The following is a 17,492-nucleotide window of genomic DNA, read 5'->3' as shown; positions in this document are numbered from 1 at the left end:
TTTTTTTTTTTTTTTTTTTTTTTTTTTTTTTTTTTTTTTTTTTTTTTTTTTTTTTTTTTTTTTTTTTTTTTGAGTTTCAATTAGTATTCTGGATGTTCTCCTGAAAAGGTTCGCGACGTGTGTGCTTGTACGGAGACTTGCCGGATATGTTAGATTGGAGATAGTCTGGATTTGATTGCCTATTGGCTGAGTTTACAATGTAGTTGTCGATCGCTGGAAGAGTTGTTAGAACAATAGGAAATGTTGAGGTTCTGTATAATTGAGTTTTAGCTGATTAAACGGAATCATTTATAAGCGAATTTTAGATGATAGGTTTCCCTGGAAATCCCTCGGTGTGTGTTTGGTCTCAATATCGTAGTCATGGCTGGTACGAGGTTTATCTGCTTCATGGTTTATGATGAATTACATTATAACTTAACGTGGGAAGCTCTTCTATCCGTGTTGATTATGTCATTTTGTCGTAGGGTTATTGAATGAACTCCGTAGAAAACCCCTTTTAGAAAAAGTATTATGTGATCCGCGTACTGTATGATATAGAAAGGATCGGTGGTAAGCCAAAATAACTGTTAAAGCTTTTGAAATTATGGTATTTAGTAATAATTTCAAAGATGTTTGGTTATTCTATTGTCTCTAACATCTATAGGAGAAGATTGTCGCATGGATGGAATATTGCTTATTTAAGCTTACGGATGCAATTTTTTTGCTCTGTATTTTCTTGTTAAATTTATGTTTCAATTTTTTTTTTCTTTTTTTTACATTTATAAATTCTCTCAGGGGAAATATGGTGGATGCCTTCCGAACACATATAATGCAAACCAAAGAACTTGGCACTTGTCCTGTGCGGCAGATTGGTGGTTGCTCTTTCTTTTACATGAGAATTAGCAACGTATACATTGTGATTGTTGTTAGCAGCAATGCAAATGTAGCTTGTGCATTCAAGTTTGTTGTTGAGGTACTTAGCATCTTCCTTATGATTTTATGCTTTGGTGAAATATTATTTTCCTTCATGAGTTAACTTTGATGTTTGCTTAATCAACTATTTTTTGAGTTTATATTTAGCTGCCTTTTTAAAAATATATTTAGCTTCCGCTTTTAGAATATAAACTATGAACTCTATTTTGCTCAAGTAGCTAAATTTCAATGAAAACAATTTTAGCCAAATAATGAAGGGAACACACACACACACACAAATATATATATATGTGTGTGCGCGCGCGTTTGTGTATGCGTGTGAGAATGTACAGTTCATTGTCTACACTTGAAGTGTGTTAACCCATTTTTTTTGTAATATGTATCTCATGCTCATCAATCTAGGTTGAATGCCCTTTATTTTTTACTGTCTGGATTATATTAGGGACCTCTCATCCCTAAGGCCTTTAGGCTGTGTTTTTCCTTTTTGTGTTATTTAACGTGTGTTTCCCATAAAAAGAAAAGAAAAAGAAAAAGAAAAAGAAAAAGAAGGAAACATATTATTTTTATGGAACTTATGGTGGAGTTTGTTTACAGGCTGTTGCGCTGTTCAAATCTTATTTTGGTGGGGCTTTTGATGAAGATGCAATTCGAAACAATTTTGTTCTTATTTACGAGCTTTTGGATGGTATGTGATGCCTTGATGGTTATTTCCTTTCTTGCTTATTGTGGTTGAAGTGTTTAGCACGAACATTTACTGTCATCCATGCTACTTATATTCTCAAACATCTTGATGAACTAATTCTTGCTATGCCTCTTTGTATTCTTACATTTTTCTCAATGAAAACTTAAACGCGTTTCTGTCATGAAATTTGATATCTCCCTTGCAATTGGCAGAAATAATGGATTTTGGTTATCCACAAAACCTATCGCCTGAAATTCTAAAGCTATACATCACTCAAGAAGGAGTTCGCTCACCATTCTCATCCAAGGTTAGCTAATATATACATATTCTCCAATAACCTAGTGGTATAAGCCAGATTTTGAGCATGTTAATGGTGCATAGCTGTAACTTTTCTGTATCTTACAATTTCTTTCTACATCCATCTCACCCTTAATAATTTTCTGTCCATTTGTATTTCTTAAGAGGATTAGTCATACACTATAACATCGTGAAGTTTCTCTAAATCAAATCTTTCTCTTCTAGTTAAAGTAAAAATGTTGTTTTAAAGAGGAATAAATGTCTGTTTAAATTTTATGTTTTTTGATGTCTTTTTATCTTCCTTTTTTTGCACCCTATGGTAAAAAAGCCTGCAGATAAACCTGTCCCGAATGCAACTTTACAAGTTACAGGTGCTGTTGGTTGGCGAAGGGAAGGCCTTGTATATAAAAAGAACGAGGTGAATGATGATTCTTTCTTTTTTCCTTGCATGATTAGAGAAACGAACTGAATTCTGAACATTCTCTCTGCAGGTCTTTTTGGATATTGTTGAAAGTGTAAACCTTCTTATGTCTTCAAAAGGTAGATAATGGCTTTCAAAGTTCCTCAGTTATTACATACCTCTTGTGGAACCTTATAAACTGTTGGTGATTATAGGTAGTGTTTTGCGCTGTGATGTAACTGGGAAGATTCTTATGAAGTGCTTTCTTTCTGGAATGCCTGATTTAAAGTTGGGTTTAAATGATAAGATTGGCCTTGAGAAAGAGTCGCAGTTGAAGGCCCGTCCAACTAAAAGGTAATTTTTCATGGAAGACTTGAATGATACTCTACAACCATATGATTTATTGATTTATCTCAGCCGTCTAAGGCTACTTTTTTTTTTTTTATTTATTTATTTATTTTTTTTTTATTTTTAAAAACTAGTTTATTTACTTAGCATCATTAACTCTTTCGCTTTCATCTAAAGCAATGTGACAGTGACCAGAACACTTGTTTGGATTAAGTCTAAAAGAATGACATTTGCATACATCGATTTTTTTGCTGAACATTCTAATGAGTTTTCTACTCCAAGAGTAGTTTTGAAATATTTATGAAAGATCAATGGTAATATTAAAAAATTTAAAAGAATGAAGGTATTTTAAAAAATAATTTAGCTCATTTTCTTCTTACTTTCTCTTTTTAATTATTTATTATTCTTTTAAGAGAAAAGACGCTTATACTCTAGATTTGATGTTATTTATTTGATCGTGTATTTGTTGTATACTAGTGAGTCAAGGACAAGGGAAAAGAAAAAAACTACTACGCTGTCTTGTGCAATTAATTCTTGCTATTTTTCTGAACTTCTTTAAGGAGCAAAATATAATTACAAGCAGTTGAGTGATTCCACTTTTCTCATTTTTTGAATTGTGGTGGTGAAGAACAATTTGTCTTAGGTCTTTCTTACATGTTTCCAACAGCTGAGAAGCACGCATGGAATATCATAGAATTCAAGAAGGGATTTTGGTTTCACACGCTTCTTTATATTGTGATGTTTCATTTGTCTAGAACTGTTACTATATTTTAGAGTTAATGTACCCCCCGTTATAATTTCATTTAAAAAGGTATTCATTTTTTTGTTTTATGATTTATTTTGCAGTGGTAAAACAATTGAGCTTGATGATGTTACTTTTCATCAATGTGTAAATTTGACAAGGTTTAACTCAGAGAAGACAGTCAGTTTTGTACCACCCGATGGGGAATTTGAATTGATGAAGTAAGCTTGAATATCTTTATATTTAAATCTGTCTCCTGTGCTGTTTAAAGTCGAGATTCTTAATTGTTCAAGTTTTTTATTCTTTACTTAGCTTTTCCTTTTAATTTTTTTTGAACATCTAGCTTGCATTATCTTTAGTTATTACCATTATAGAGTATACTATCTTCATTTTTTTAAGTATGGAGTTTTTCCACAGTAATGTTTATTGCTTCATCATGTCATGTTCAAGCATGTTATTAGTGTGTAAGTCACTTCGAAGGAATATAGTTCAATTGTTCTAAAAGGAGGTGAAAAACTCTTCTACTCTGTCTGTGTCGTCAAGTTGAAGAATTTCCTTGTTGATATCTGGACATCCATTTCTCTTATTATTTGATGTTGAATAGTTTTCCTTGATTGGTGCTCTTTTAGATTTCATACATTTTTGTACTTACTTGAGTGCTTTTGCACTTATTTTATGGTTATTAGTATATTTGTTATCAGTATGAGTGTGGGAGTTATTAGTTGTGCCCACAAAGAACTCTTAGTGTGCATCTTGTACAAAAAAATTATCCGCCTTATATATTATCTCCCGCGGAGGGAAGGACAAAGGACCCCATCATATTTAAAGAAGGTTGGTAGGGAAAAGGATTAATTTTTGTTTGGATGCATACTGAGAGTTTATTCGATTTTCATGTTTATTCTCTCGTACCTACAATGAATTTCTTCTCCTATTATCTAATATAATGTTCATATCTTCTTTTGATGCAGATATCGTATTACTGAGGGTGTTAATCTTCCATTTCGAGTACTCCCAACAATTAAGGAACTTGGTAGGACACGTATGGAAGTTAATGTTAAGGTTTGTGGTTCTCTAAATTTCATTATCTTAATCATACCAAGTTCTATATTTCATTTTAAGTCCATTCTTAACTGGCCTTCAGGTGAAAAGTGTCTTTGGTGCAAAAATGTTTGCTCTTGGCGTGGTCATTAAAGTTCCTGTTCCAAAACAGACAGCTAAAACTAATTTTCAAGTGACATCGGGTCGAGCCAAGTACAATGCCTCTATTGATTGCATTGTGTGGAAGTGAGTGTTTTCTTTAGCTTTAAATGTGCTCATTGAATCTGGTTTTTTCTTCTTTTCAATACCTGTTCAAATCCTTGCACTTTGTAGATAGATATTTGTGCAGTTAATCATCTTTGTGATCCATGACTATTCTCACGGGACATATTTTGGTCTTAGTTTCATAAGGTGTAATCTCCATTTCACATAGCTTTCTGGAATCATTTTTGTTTTACTTATCACGTGCTTGTTTAGTTGCTTCTTTTCTTTTTCATTATACATGCACTTCATACATGCATACTCTTATATTTGTGCAATTAGGTTGGATTTACGTCGTCCTCTTCATATTATCTACAGTTGTTTTCGATAGATCCCAATTGATAGTAGTCTTCAAATCTAGAATTCCACCTCTAAACTTAATTAAGAAACTCTACACTACGATATTTTAAGAGCGCTTCCCATTTTCTCACAAGATCTTAATCTTCTGTTGAATGAGTATATTATGTTGAGTCTCATGTTTAACGATTTGCAATTGTGGCTTAACTTTCTAATTGTGTTAACTATAGGATCAGAAAATTTCCTGGACAAACAGAACCAACCATGAGTGCAGAAATTGAGCTGATTTCTACGGTGACGGAAAGGAAACCTTGGACACGACCACCAATTCAGATGGAGTTTCAGGTTCTCAATGATTTAACCCTAGCATACTATTTTAGAAATGATGCGTAGATGGATTTATTTTCTAAAAATTTGAAAGGCAAAAAAGAAGAAACAACATTCTAAAATATTGTCATCTTAACGGTTTCATATATATATATAAAAAAGATTCTAAAATGCTACCACTGGGAGCGGTTTCCCATTTGAAACATGGTTCAGATGTTCCTGTGAATTAGGTTTTTAATTTCTCTTCTCTGTTTCATCATTATGTTGGTGGTGACATATTTATTTATCCTTTTGGGTATCAGGTTCCCATGTTCACCGCATCTGGTTTACGTGTCCGTTTCCTCAAGGTATTTGTTTTTTTTTTCTTTTACTACTCGGTAACTGAGCAGTCCATGCATGTGATGTACGATATGTATATAAATATTCTGCATGATGCAACAATTTTGTGTATGGCATGATAGTAGTCGGAAGAATGTTTCTTTTGAGCGGATCTGATAGAATCTTTAAAGGAATACTTGAGGTGGGAGCATTCAAACATTAGACTGGCTTTTTAATTTGTCAGTCTCAATATCACTGGTGGGCATGCTAGATGTAATTTCTCACCATATGTTTATGTGAAATTTAAATTACTAGTGTCTTTTTAGCATTATTGATAATCATATGAATAGGTTTACAGAAAATTAGTTATGTGAGTGGGTTTAAGACATGTCTGACCCGAAGTTTGATTACTAGAAAGTTCTCAAGTAATATCTTCCCAAAATGAATCCTCATTCTCAAATTGTTCTTCAGGTGTGGGAGAAGAGTGGTTACAACACAGTTGAATGGGTTCGTTACATAACTAAAGCTGGATCATACGAGATCCGGTGTTAGAATTACAAAGATCTAGCCACGAAGTATAAAGAACGAAAAGAAATTGATTGGATGGACATAGAATGACCAAAACATTCTCGTCGACACCATCGTTATTCAAGACAATCAAGAGAAGGTTCATGGAGAGAGTGGAGGTGGTTTTTGATGGATCATTGGAGCATGTTAGTTGCTTTTGTTTTGTTGTCCTACACCTTTGAGCATAGCTATTTGATGTTTATACTGTTAGAGCATATGTAAGCCAAACTTCTATATTCTTTTCTCCCTCCTTTCTGCTTATTTTTTCGACATTAGATAAACGAGATCATTCCTTGTGGCTGCCTTTCTGTTGTAATCAAGGCCTTGTAGTGAACACCTTTTGTTGGATGAATTTCTTTGATTGCTGGTTTGTAATCGACCTTGTGAATTTTATGATAATACTTCTTTCAACTTAATATTATATTGTTACGAGTTGATGTACTGAAATTGGTAATTTTTAAAAAAAATTTATTTGAAAGAAAAGTCATTCTTGATTGATATATCATGGGGTATTATTTACCAAACGTAAAAAAAAATGATCTAATAATGATAGATATAATCGACATAGAGATAATTAGTGATAAAAAATAAAAATAATAATAGATAAATGATAAAGATCTGTTATTAATAGACAAAAATCTATCGGTGATATAGTGATTGCGTTGTAACTAAAAAAAAAAAAACTATTTATGAAAAACTATTTAAATAGATTAGTCATTTTTTTAAAAAAAATTATCATATTTGAAAGCTATTTATTAAAAATTTCGAAAAAGTAGGTTTTTATTTATTTATTTATATATATATATATTTTAAAAACAACAAAAATTGATATTGGCTTAAGTGCGGTTGCAGTTTACCGCGAGTGCATAAGCAGCTACAAGAAGACGGATAATAAGAAGGAAATCTCCAACGACCCCAGAATTCAGAAACCAGATCATCAAATTCCGCTTTCTTTCTTTCTTTCTTTCTCACGCTCTCCATCTCTATCTGTGATTCGATCAGTTCGATCGTTGCAGTGTCTGGAGATGCGGTTCTTGAGGAAGATTGCAGGATTTCTAGGGTTTTCCAAGGATGATGCTCACGACGTCAAGCACGAAGACGAAGAAGTTGAGTCCGGTAATCAGGCTCCCAAACGTGTCCATATGCAGGAAACTGGTCCTCGGAGGGGTTTCAGCGTCCCTGTCCAGGTCGCTGTCAATGTTCCTCAACCCGGCCCTATTCTTGTTCCTTCTAGTTCAGGCGATGGTGGAGTTCAGGTTCATTCTATAATCTGTTTTATTGTCTTTTAATTTTCGAATGTCTGCTGGATTGTTTGTGTTTTCCTGTGTTTCAGAATAAATTCCGCAATTTTTCTCTACGGTGAGTCTATGGTCAAAGTGAGCGAGATTTTTTTTACATGGTTTCGCCGAAAATCTGTTATCGTCATTGTTCGAACTAGGTCAATGAGACTTTCAAATTTTCTGCTGCTTCCAATAACACGTCGATTATTGGATTTCCTGGTTTTGTCGGTGGATGCCAATTATATTTTCTTCTGCAAAAGGTTTCGTACTTTTGTATACGTTAGCTCAGGCTATCTGTAGCCATAACTTCTTTTCGAAATTGCTTTCGTTTGGCATTTATGAAGTTTTTCTGGTAACCTCGTCATAATAAATGCTTGTCAACTGTATTTAATCTTCGCCATTATTTTGTTCAACTAATTCTTCCCTTATAAATGCTTGTCAACTGTAAAAAAAAACTTATGATTGTCTTGCTAATGAAGGCGCGGGTGATTGAATATGATAGATCTATGTGTTGTTTCTATGAATACCATGCAGATAAGAGGCAAAAGCAACAATAGAGGGTAAATAGAATTGAACTAGGAAGAGATAAACGTAAGCAAGTAATTTCCGTTTCCGTTTTATTGATTTTGAGTCTCATATGATAGTATCTGTGTTCAAACGGGCTGCATTAACTGTTAAATAGACGCCAATTCCTACACGGACTGTCTACAAGGGCATTGGTGACTAAAGAAACCCACTTTCCATAGAAATTAGAACCTAAAGCCACTTCTAGCTATAAGAAGACTTCTAGTTATACACATCGACGTTCTAACTAAGCTGAAAATGGAATAAGAGAACTAAAACCATAGCCAAACAAAATGATTTCCAGAGTAGTTCCTAGAACCGAGAAACCTTTTGATGCAAAATTAAGGTTTAGGCTATTTCTTCTCTATCCACCAAAGTGATTTGCCAATTGAAATCATCACCTTATCCATCTGTATCGTTATATGTTTGCACGGTTCTACATGTCATGTTGTAAGTTGGGTGAGTTCCTCCTCTAAGAATTTGCTAGTACAAGAAGTAGGGTACTGAGGGATATCATCTTAATGAGGCCTCAACTCTGTTTCGTTTGGCTAGTATGAATTTCACTGTTCTCATGATGATCTCCAGTCATTACATGGTTTCTAATATTTGCAAGCTTTCCTTCTCCTTGTAATCATTCATTGGTACAAGGACTTGTTTATGGTGAAAGTGTAGTGATGGTTTTTGTCATTTGCAAGGTTGCAATGATGACATGTTGCATGCGTGTTAATTTTTGCCATATATTTCCTTTATTCAGGGTTTGACGTGGTATGCCAAACGTCTTCGAGTTGATGAAGATGGAGATGTAGCTGAACAGTTCCTCGACGAGGTCTTACCTGAGACGCCAACCAGTACTACTACAGACCATCACAAGCCATATCCACGGTTTCAGATAAACAATAGAAATAGACTAGCTAAAGTAAAGAACCAGGTTATATTGCAGGAGGGTAAACTCCAACAGTGTATTGAACATCAAGGTAGATTGCTATTGGTATGAAGGGGAAAGAAAAAGAAAACCTGAGAAATGATCCCTTCAGCCAATGGTGTTCCAGGTTCAGTTTATTAGTTTATTACACATGGTGGTCATTTTATGAGGATGATCTACCTCGTTTGGTTACAAAAAAAACTTCCCTATTCCCTCGAGAGTACCGAAGGTTGCATCAATTATGTTAAGTGGGCCTTACATTAGAAGCTTTGGTATTAGCACGGTTCTTTCTTAAGTGTTACAATCGAACTGCTGATCATGGAACATATGTTGTGACGCCCAACAGATGGGAGATAAGTAGAACACAGGAATAGGCACTGACTCCTTCTTCTTCAATTGTGATAGGGTTGCATTTACAGACTCCTCTCTGTATTAGGTGTATAAGTTGAGTGATTGATGTTTTTTAGTATAGTCAGCGAAGATGATTGTGAATCTATGGATGTGATGAAAATAAACTTAAAATGCACAATAATGTTTTTTTTTTTTTTTTTTTTTTTACCATTTAAAGTTAATGATTTGATTCGACTTTAATTTTTATTTTGTGTGTTATTGGTTTTTCTTCATACTCAGTGTACTACATTGTAGCTTGTACCAGTCATTTGGGTCTGCATAAATTAAGTAGTATTTTTCCTTTGAAAAAAAAAAGAACTTTATTTTAATTAAAATTTATATTTCTAATAAAGCTTAAAATTAGTTCTTGATATTTTTTTTTCTTAAAAAATGATCTCTATTAAAATTTAAATAAATAAAGAAAAATAATTATTCGATAATGAAAGTCAACTAAATGTACGGTTAATACGGTTACTACAAATTATTGGAATAGAATCTGTAACACCATATAACTGCTTCCTCTTTCCTCTTCAATTTTTCCGATTACGTTATCCATCACTACACCTTCACACAACTCGCCGGTGCGTCGAAAATTCAGCCTTACCTATGGACGTTCTTCTTCCCTGCACTTCCTTCCGTTCCGTAAATCTCAAGCCGGAATCCTCCCGAAGTTTCCTTTCGACGAATCGAAACCGTCGCTTTTCCGACCTCTTGAAATGTCGCCGAAAAACGATCTCGACTGAGCTGCAGGCTACTGTTGACGTCGCCGGCAGGACCGACGACGGTTCTGCTTCGATTCCGACTCATAAGGTTACTGTTCATGATAGAGAGAGAGGCGTTGTTCATGAATTCGTTGTTCCTGAGGTACAGCACCATTTTCAGTTTGCTCTCCTAGAAATGGCATCGACCATTTAATTTAATTTTCGCTTCTTGAGCAACTTCTTCAGCTTTGTAGAATCGATTAAATGTTTTTCACCTGTCTTTTTAGATTATTAGTTGTTAAGAGTTTGGGGATTCGAAGTTTTCTTTTCCCCCCATTTTTAGTGTGTACTGGTACATGGTATTTTATTGTATAATGGTTATGAATTTGAGGCGCGAGTAATAAATCCAAATACTGCAGGATCAGTACATATTGCACACTGCCGAAGCTCAGAGCATTTCCCTTCCTTTTGCTTGCAGGCACGGTATTGTTCTCTAATTCCCCAACTATCGATGAACTTCGCATATTCTTGCTCTAAGACATGTTTGAATATTATGTTAATGGCAAACACCATTGAATGTATGGGTGTTGGATCAACAATTTCGCTTGTCTCTGATGTTCTGTCCTCTGTCACTGGAAAACTGAGATCTGTCATAAAAATTTGTAGTTACTTAAGATCGTGGATTTATTTACCCCTAAAGTTGTTTCATTACGTAATCCTATGGTAAGCATTGATCATTTTGGATGAATTATGTGCTATGATTTGAAAAAAGATACACACCCATGTATAGAAAATCTATCTATAATTTTGGTACATTTCATTGATTTACCTACATTAGGTTTCTGTCAAAGAATGTAAGTGCAGGTTCATGGTCCTGTTGTGTAAAAAACCGAATAACCGAATAGTTTACAACCAAACAAAAACCATTTCAAAATGAAAAAGCTCTCTTGCCCTTCTTTCAACTGATTCTTCCCTGCAATGAAGCCATTTTCTGCATCCTTTTGATCTCCATTATCGGTACATATCATGTTCTGAAAGTATTTGTTTTATGACAGGTTGTTGTACTAGTTGTGCTGTTCGAATAAAATCAGGCCAAATTAGACAGCCTGAAGCCCTTGGAATATCTGCCGAGTTGAAATCAAAGGCAATTCCTTTACTTGATTCTAGACTTGATTTTTCATGGGGTAAAATCTTAGATTATGCATCAGCATGTTCCAGTCAAGATTTAAGTGGAAGCTTTTCATTCTATTTATGAATTTGAGCCTGATTTGGTATGGTAGAAGCAGCTGCTGCTCATTGAGGATGGGAATAACATAGTTGAGTTTGTATTCTACTGGTTACTGGATAGAAAAAGGAAGAATAATCAAGAGCTGGTCCTTACAGGTCTCACTAGCAGAATATGTAGTTCTTGGCAAAATCATACAAAAAGATAAAAGAAAAAGAATACTGCAATTTGTATATCTATTTACCAAAATGCTTACCAGTGATTACAAAGGAAGAAGTTAGTGCAGTAGTAAAACCATTGACAACTTTCTGGATGATAACTGCATTGCTAATTGATATTCCTTATTATTCTCTACACTGCAGGGGTATGCACTTCTTTGCGTAGGTTTCCCAACCTCGGATGTTGAAGTAGAAACACAAGATGAGGATGAGGCATGTTTTCGAATATCTGCCACTCCTTAAGTTGAACCCAAATTCTGTTTGTTTGCCTAATTTTATATATTAGTCATTTGGAGTTGCTATGATCATTCTTCATGCAAAAATTCACTACAATGCAGGTATATTGGCTTCAATTTGGAAGATATTTTGCCCGGGGGCCAATTGTAAGTTCTTTACTTCCTTAAATCTATCAAAATTTACTGGAGATGTGAAGTATTGGAAGAAAAATACAAAGGAAATATAAATCATGTTTTTTTTTTTTTTTTTTTGCGGTTATGTTAAACAATTTATTCAATTTTCCAGGAGAGAGATGACTATGCTCTGGAGTTGGCTATGGCTGATGAGTAAACTATTGATCCTGGAGGATCTATGGACTGAGACATGAATGGTTTATTTCGAATCCTTTCTTTATTTGTATGGTTTTTGACTGTCAATATCATAGGAGATTCATAGTAATTACCACTGTTTTTTTTTTTTTTTGACATTTTCTTTCATCACTAAGCTTCTCCAAAAGCCTTTTCTTGGTCGATAGAAAGTTTGTCTACTCTTGAACTAACCACACCCTCTCTTTTTGTAGGTTTGTCCCCTCATTGTGAACTCATAACTACTACAGTTTCAGTCCAAGAAATATGTAAGGAAAAAAAGGCCGAAAAAGGGTAAAAATTGGAGCAAGAAAGTACTGTCCAATGATGACAACTTCAAATTTCTTGTTACATTGTGAGACTCAGAATGTCTGTGTTGTGGATCCTAAAATAAACTAGAGATATGAAAGAAAGTAGAGAGGTTTGAGGGAAGTAATTGACCCATATTCATGTCAAGTTTTTCTAATATAAAATAGCAGGTAAAAAATCTCTATTTTGGGTAATTTTTTTAATGAAGGATGCATAAAGATGAAAGTTTATGACAAATTTAGATATTTTGAAGGAGAGTATGCTTTTGATTAGTAAACTTCCCCTGAGCACCTTGACGAAAATTGGTGGATATTTGATTGGTTGAGTTGGTGCCATTATTACACAAAAGATGCTCCTGCAAGGAAAAATGCTGTCAATTTGGTTGACATGACTATTCATGATCAAATCAACTGTACAAAGCATTGACATATGATGACTATGGTTAAATTCAAGTCTTATTATTCCAATTTCATGACACTGTCTTCGATTTGTTGGCTAAGCACACTCTGTTTTTACTTAGACGACTTGGACATTCCTCTTTTCTACTTTTTGTGTTTGGACAATGACTCTCTTATTGTCAACCTCACATTTTGCTGTTTTGCTCTTACTTGTCTACTGGGAGAGAATAAAAAAGTGGCATCTTTTCATATGCCATTTCCTCTTACTAATGCTTTCTTTCTAAGTTGTTAGGTCAATGTCAGCTTGAAGAACTCCAAGCAGAAGAGGAAAATCAACGGAAAATCAGATTCCCTTATCAACTAACTCTTTGCTGCTCAATAATTCAGGTCCCCCACTCCTTTCTCCAAATCGTTATAATGCTTGACCTTCAAAACTGTGGTGCCTATTGCAAGCTTGCCTTGTTTTGTCTTCACTTTAGTCCCCTTCACATGCATGATTATGATCTTTTGTATGCCAATGGTGACTCATGTACCGTTCCGTTCTAATCAAAGTCGATTGTTATATAACAACGTATCAAACCATCTATTTTAACTGAAAGATCAATTCGAGCTGCTAAATTAAAGGGTGATCTGAATGAAGATTACTAGATCTAGATTGATTTGCACACCTCATTGACCCACCTAGAAATTAATGGAGAGCTACCTTGGGAGCCTCTAGTGGGTTTCATAGTGCAAAATAGATAAATCACATTGCATTCTAGCAATTTAAAGGGTAGAGATTGGACTCATTTGTGGGGTGAGGCACTTTTGGTTGCAGTATCAAAAAGTACTGATCTGCTTAAAATTTGATAGCAAAACATTGGACAATCTCAGCACCCAAGGGGCCCTATTCATCTGATGACATGATAACTTACACCATGTGAGTGAAAAAAGAGACAATTATAGTTGTGTAATTAACTTCCTTAGGATGCTTTCACTGTATGCTCGTAGCTCTCTAAGCTCACTCGACCCCGTCAAAGGGACCACCTATGTTACTCACTTTTCATTTTGGTCCTCGACGGTTTTTATCCTATGGTTTTTAACTTTCAATGGTAATCATCTATCAGAGTATAACTCAATTGATTAAGACATCTTCAACTACACGTTTGTGATATTGCCCGAGATTAATCTGTCTCAAATGAAAAGAACCAAAACGTAACTTTGAAAGAACCCTCAAAACTTAAATGCAAAGGTTGTAGTTTGGTCCTATTCTTTCATTCTCTCTCTCTTTCTCTTGGTCCCAACTCAGCAGAACTCACATGGCTCAGGTCAGTTGGAATTTGAATTGACCGAATAGCACAATGTAGTGATAATGAAGCAAACAGTTGACAAGTCAAAAAGCTGATATCTCATATTAACTCTCTTCTGCAGTTCACAAAGAAACCAAACTCCATCTTTATCCATCACTTATATTACACTCATCACAGTATAAATTGTTGCCCAAAACTACTTAAACCATGCAAATATCATTCAAGCACTGTGAAGATGAAGGAAAAAAAAAAAAAAAAACGACATTTAATGTTCACGCGCAGAAATACAGCTCTATACAAGTGAATATGAGAGGAACCTCCGCTTGTCGAGTTGATCAAACATGGCGGAGGGCGATACGAATGATGCAAAGCTGCAGTTATCGAGTCGGGGACAACCATGTTTACCATAACTTTAGCTGTTAGGCTTTTTGATCGACTGCGCTTGTAGACATCTACAAAGAAAGACATAATCAAGAATGTGTGGCTTAGTAAGAATTGACCAGTGGAAAGATTGAACAAAATGGAAGCTTTATACCGACCCCAACTGATGTCACAAAGTTGCATACTGCACATTTCACGGAACGTGCTCCATACTGATACATCAGTAGCATCCGGCAGTTCCCACAGCTCACATGCGCCACCTGATTTGCTGTAACAGTGTATATTTCTTGCTCAATTCACACGATTATGCTGCTATTCGTGATGGGAATTAGCTAGGAATGTGTGAGATCCCACATTAGTTGGAGAGTAAAACGAATCATTCTTTATAAAGGTGTGAAAATCTCTCCTTATCAGACGCGTTTTAAAAACCTTGAGGTGAACCCCAAATGAGAAAACCCAAAAAGGACAATATCGATTAGCAATGGACTTAGGCCGTTACAGAATAGTTCTAGTCAGCAAACTACCAAGACTGGTTCGAGATGTCTAGCGTGATTATGATTCAAGTTTCGTGAAGTTACCAGGATTTGTTCAAGATGACAAGAATCACTCACTAAAATAGTTAGATTTCCATACCTTCCAAAGCTAAGTTGACGGTGTGGCAACAAGAACATTGCACGCTGGTAGCACCGCGGATGTACATGAGAAGAGTATGGCAGCCTCCACACACCAGTTGTGCCATTTCTGTGCCTGTTTTACACATAAAAGAACTAAAACTTCCAATCTTTCTTCAAAAGAAAAATAACAGAATTCCCAAACATATTGTTCTTATAAAGAATGTTTCGTTCTCCTCCAACCGATGTGAGATCTTACAATAGAAACCAAGAAGCGGAGACAGTAAAGAAGAGGAGGAAGAACTGAATACCGGGCGGCGGAACGGCGGTAACTGCATTACAAACTGCACAGCAAACAGAGGTTGCCCCAACAGGATAAAGCAAAAGGTTTCTACATCCGGAACACACAAGCTGGCTCTGTGCAGCTGATGACCAACAAAATGCACATTTCAAACATCAGTTGAGTATCAATAACAAAACACTATCTATGAATAGCAGATTCAATCTAATTTAAAAAAACTTGTCTTTCTTGCAGAATTTCTCACAGAACCGAATTCTAAGCCAAGAAGAGCAGACCCATTTGGCTATGAAAGTTAAGTGTACAACAAAGCTCAAATGGATGATGAACAAATACAAAAGGGAAAGAAAGCAAAGAAAAATCAATAGATTTCCCAACCAGAAAGATGGAAAATGGGCAATCAACACATTTTGTGAGCACGCACACCAGAATGTAGTAGTTAAGATGAAGAGAGTGATTACTATTAGCAGGTGGCGTATAAGGCGGCGGAGGAGTTGGATATGGCGCAAGAGGAACTGGTGGCATTTTGCAGCTTGATGCAGCAGGGGAATCTCCTCTACTCCTCTTTCAACCAAGCTCTTAGAAGCTCGCTCGCTCGCTCGCTGCCTCAGCAACAGACAATATCAGCTACTTTCCCATGCAAAAAAGCTTTCTGAAGCTGAGGCTGTTGAGAAAGTGCAAAGGAAACACAGAGGTATTATCAAAATAAGGCAGCAAGGAAGAAGCAGGGGAAGGAAAGGCTGCAAAAGCCAAAGCAAGTTTGGTGGGCAATGAGCAGCGAGCAGTGGGGCAAATTCATACATTTTTGCAACTTTATTAGATAGAAAAAAGGGTTGTAAAAATTACACAAACTTTCAACACTTTGATTGCCTCTTACCATTTAGCTTTGTCCTTTTCCTTTCTTTTCTTCAGAAACTTCCTCGTCAAGATTTTGAACAGAACACCTTTTCAATCCCTCAAATGGGAAATTTTTTCAATCCAATCTTGTTTTTCAACTTGGTACTTCGCTAAACTTGTCCCCAAACAATGGCGTAATCAATTAAGCTAAAATAAAAATGAGGAACAGACTCTTGTTAGATTCTCGTGAGTTTCACATAAAAGAGTTTTGCCTCGAGGTACATAGTATCTAAGCTTATGGAATGCATATGTCACGATCGTATTTCTTCAACCGTGCACCATTATAACGTTAAAAAGGATTGAACTTAGATAAGTAGTTTGTTAACGAGGATGGCATTGGTGAGACATGGAGGGCAGCTTTATTGGAATTGGAATTGGTTTTAGTCGAAGTTTGGGTGATGAAGGCATCTGGCACACGTTACACGTGAGTGTGGGGACACCAAACGGCCACACGCTCCTTTGTCATCGGAACACTCGTGGCTGTCGATCAGCCGCGTCACGCACTATTTACTATTTCTCCATTTTCCTTCCCTCTCTCTCTCTCTTAAAAAGTTCGGGTTTTTATCCAAATTCATCTAGGTGGGGTCGGGTTCGATTGAGTCGAGTTAAATCGAAAAAAAAAATTCTAACCCAACCTAACATTTAAGGTTTAAATTGGGTAGTCCAAATTGATCTACTTTTTTTTTTTTTTCGTTCACGTCCAAAATTCTAAAAGTCTCAATCTTGACCGATTTCTTTTCTTCCATTTTGTCACAAAAACATGTGTAAGTTATGGGCAATGGTAAAATAGTTTACAATAATAATGTGGAAAAAGTGATATACATATAGTGTGGTGTGTGGAAGGGACATGCACATGCCTTCACCCAATCTCTTACAACACATCTTTAAATGAGAGCGACGTAACCAAATTCAACAATATCATAACTCTCGATTACCTAAATTATAATAAGCTCAATTATTTTTTTCATAATTTTCTTTAATTTTAAATACGATCGTATATTATATGTTAATAATATAACATACTTTGTATTATATTTGTTTTGGTCCAATAATTTAATTATTCCTATTTACTAAAATTTTACTAAAATAAATTATTAATATAAAGAGAAAAGCTCAACCTTTCATAAAGTGTAAAGTCATTGAAAGATCCATAGAAAAGAGGACAACTAAATTCTACTTTTTTTTTTTTTTTTTTTTTTTTTTTTTTTTTTTTTTTTTTTTTTTTTTTTTTTTTTTTTT

At 35.2% G+C, this 17,492-nt stretch overlaps 4 protein-coding genes across 6 annotated transcripts in view; 3 read left to right on the top strand and 1 right to left on the bottom strand.

Annotated features, from left to right (window-relative positions):
• The window catches only part of LOC111437425 (AP-2 complex subunit mu), a 7,718-nt gene extending 1,113 nt beyond the window's left edge, over positions 1-6,605 (top strand). Inside the window, exons 2-13 of the mRNA XM_023075397.1 lie at positions 775-952; positions 1,507-1,597; positions 1,807-1,901; positions 2,220-2,309; positions 2,383-2,431; positions 2,507-2,645; positions 3,486-3,602; positions 4,350-4,440; positions 4,523-4,665; positions 5,208-5,322; positions 5,607-5,651; positions 6,094-6,605. Coding sequence (XP_022931165.1) covers positions 775-952; positions 1,507-1,597; positions 1,807-1,901; positions 2,220-2,309; positions 2,383-2,431; positions 2,507-2,645; positions 3,486-3,602; positions 4,350-4,440; positions 4,523-4,665; positions 5,208-5,322; positions 5,607-5,651; positions 6,094-6,174 — 1,234 coding nt within the window. The 3' untranslated portion in view covers positions 6,175-6,605. The remainder of the gene's footprint in view (positions 1-774; positions 953-1,506; positions 1,598-1,806; positions 1,902-2,219; positions 2,310-2,382; positions 2,432-2,506; positions 2,646-3,485; positions 3,603-4,349; positions 4,441-4,522; positions 4,666-5,207; positions 5,323-5,606; positions 5,652-6,093) is intronic.
• Positions 6,606-7,031: 426 nt separating this feature from the next.
• On the top strand, positions 7,032-9,504 carry LOC111437301. Its single transcript, XM_023075199.1, has 2 exons — positions 7,032-7,445; positions 8,788-9,504. The coding sequence occupies exons 1-2, from the start codon at positions 7,215-7,217 to the stop codon at positions 9,025-9,027; spliced, it is 471 nt and encodes a 156-aa protein (XP_022930967.1). The 5' UTR covers positions 7,032-7,214; the 3' UTR covers positions 9,028-9,504.
• A 336-nt stretch (positions 9,505-9,840) lies between these two features.
• On the top strand, positions 9,841-13,373 carry LOC111437299 (ferredoxin-1-like). Of its 2 annotated transcripts, none has more exons than XM_023075198.1 (7): positions 9,841-10,209; positions 10,466-10,529; positions 11,102-11,190; positions 11,634-11,702; positions 11,828-11,872; positions 12,012-12,096; positions 13,070-13,373. In XM_023075198.1, the coding sequence occupies exons 1-6, from the start codon at positions 9,952-9,954 to the stop codon at positions 12,054-12,056; spliced, it is 570 nt and encodes a 189-aa protein (XP_022930966.1). In that variant the 5' UTR covers positions 9,841-9,951; the 3' UTR covers positions 12,057-12,096; positions 13,070-13,373. The 2 variants fall into 2 exon arrangements, with proteins under 2 accessions (XP_022930966.1, XP_022930965.1); XM_023075197.1 differs by lacking the exon at positions 13,070-13,373 and adding an exon at positions 12,286-12,356 and having other exon boundaries at positions 9,842-10,209.
• Positions 13,374-14,145: 772 nt separating this feature from the next.
• LOC111437302 (protein LOL1) lies at positions 14,146-16,325 on the bottom strand. Of its 2 annotated transcripts, XM_023075201.1 has the most exons (6): positions 16,234-16,325; positions 15,818-16,020; positions 15,370-15,483; positions 15,081-15,194; positions 14,606-14,715; positions 14,146-14,518 (listed from the first exon to the last, which is right to left on the bottom strand). In XM_023075201.1, the coding sequence occupies exons 2-6, from the start codon at positions 15,879-15,881 to the stop codon at positions 14,486-14,488; spliced, it is 435 nt and encodes a 144-aa protein (XP_022930969.1). In that variant the 5' UTR covers positions 15,882-16,020; positions 16,234-16,325; the 3' UTR covers positions 14,146-14,485. The 2 variants fall into 2 exon arrangements, with proteins under 2 accessions (XP_022930969.1, XP_022930968.1); XM_023075200.1 differs by lacking the exon at positions 16,234-16,325 and having other exon boundaries at positions 15,818-16,149.
• Positions 16,326-17,492: the final 1,167 nt, after the last annotated feature.

Source organism: Cucurbita moschata, unplaced genomic scaffold (genome assembly GCF_002738365.1).
Source record: "Cucurbita moschata cultivar Rifu unplaced genomic scaffold, Cmos_1.0 Cmo_Scf00063, whole genome shotgun sequence".
NCBI classification, from domain to species: domain Eukaryota; kingdom Viridiplantae; phylum Streptophyta; class Magnoliopsida; order Cucurbitales; family Cucurbitaceae; genus Cucurbita; species Cucurbita moschata.
The sequence above is the reverse complement of the archived record's forward strand: the minus strand, read 5'-3'. Positions and strand labels throughout refer to the sequence as shown.

Coding starts and splice junctions, on each gene's coding strand:
- LOC111437301 (XM_023075199.1), top strand. CDS start 7,215: ATGCGGTTCTTGAGGAAGATTGCAGGATTTCTAGGGTTTTCCAAGGAT. Junction 7,446..8,787: donor CAGGCGATGGTGGAGTTCAG/GTTCATTCTATA, acceptor TCCTTTATTCAG/GGTTTGACGTGGTATGCCAA.
- LOC111437299 (XM_023075198.1), top strand. CDS start 9,952: ATGGACGTTCTTCTTCCCTGCACTTCCTTCCGTTCCGTAAATCTCAAG. Junction 10,210..10,465: donor ATGAATTCGTTGTTCCTGAG/GTACAGCACCAT, acceptor CAAATACTGCAG/GATCAGTACATATTGCACAC. Junction 11,873..12,011: donor ATTTTGCCCGGGGGCCAATT/GTAAGTTCTTTA, acceptor TCAATTTTCCAG/GAGAGAGATGACTATGCTCT.
- LOC111437302 (XM_023075201.1), bottom strand. CDS start 15,881: ATGCCACCAGTTCCTCTTGCGCCATATCCAACTCCTCCGCCGCCTTAT. Junction 15,195..15,369: donor TACCGCCGTTCCGCCGCCCG/GTATTCAGTTCT, acceptor TGTGTAAAACAG/GCACAGAAATGGCACAACTG. Junction 14,519..14,605: donor ACTTTGTGACATCAGTTGGG/GTCGGTATAAAG, acceptor CTTTCTTTGTAG/ATGTCTACAAGCGCAGTCGA.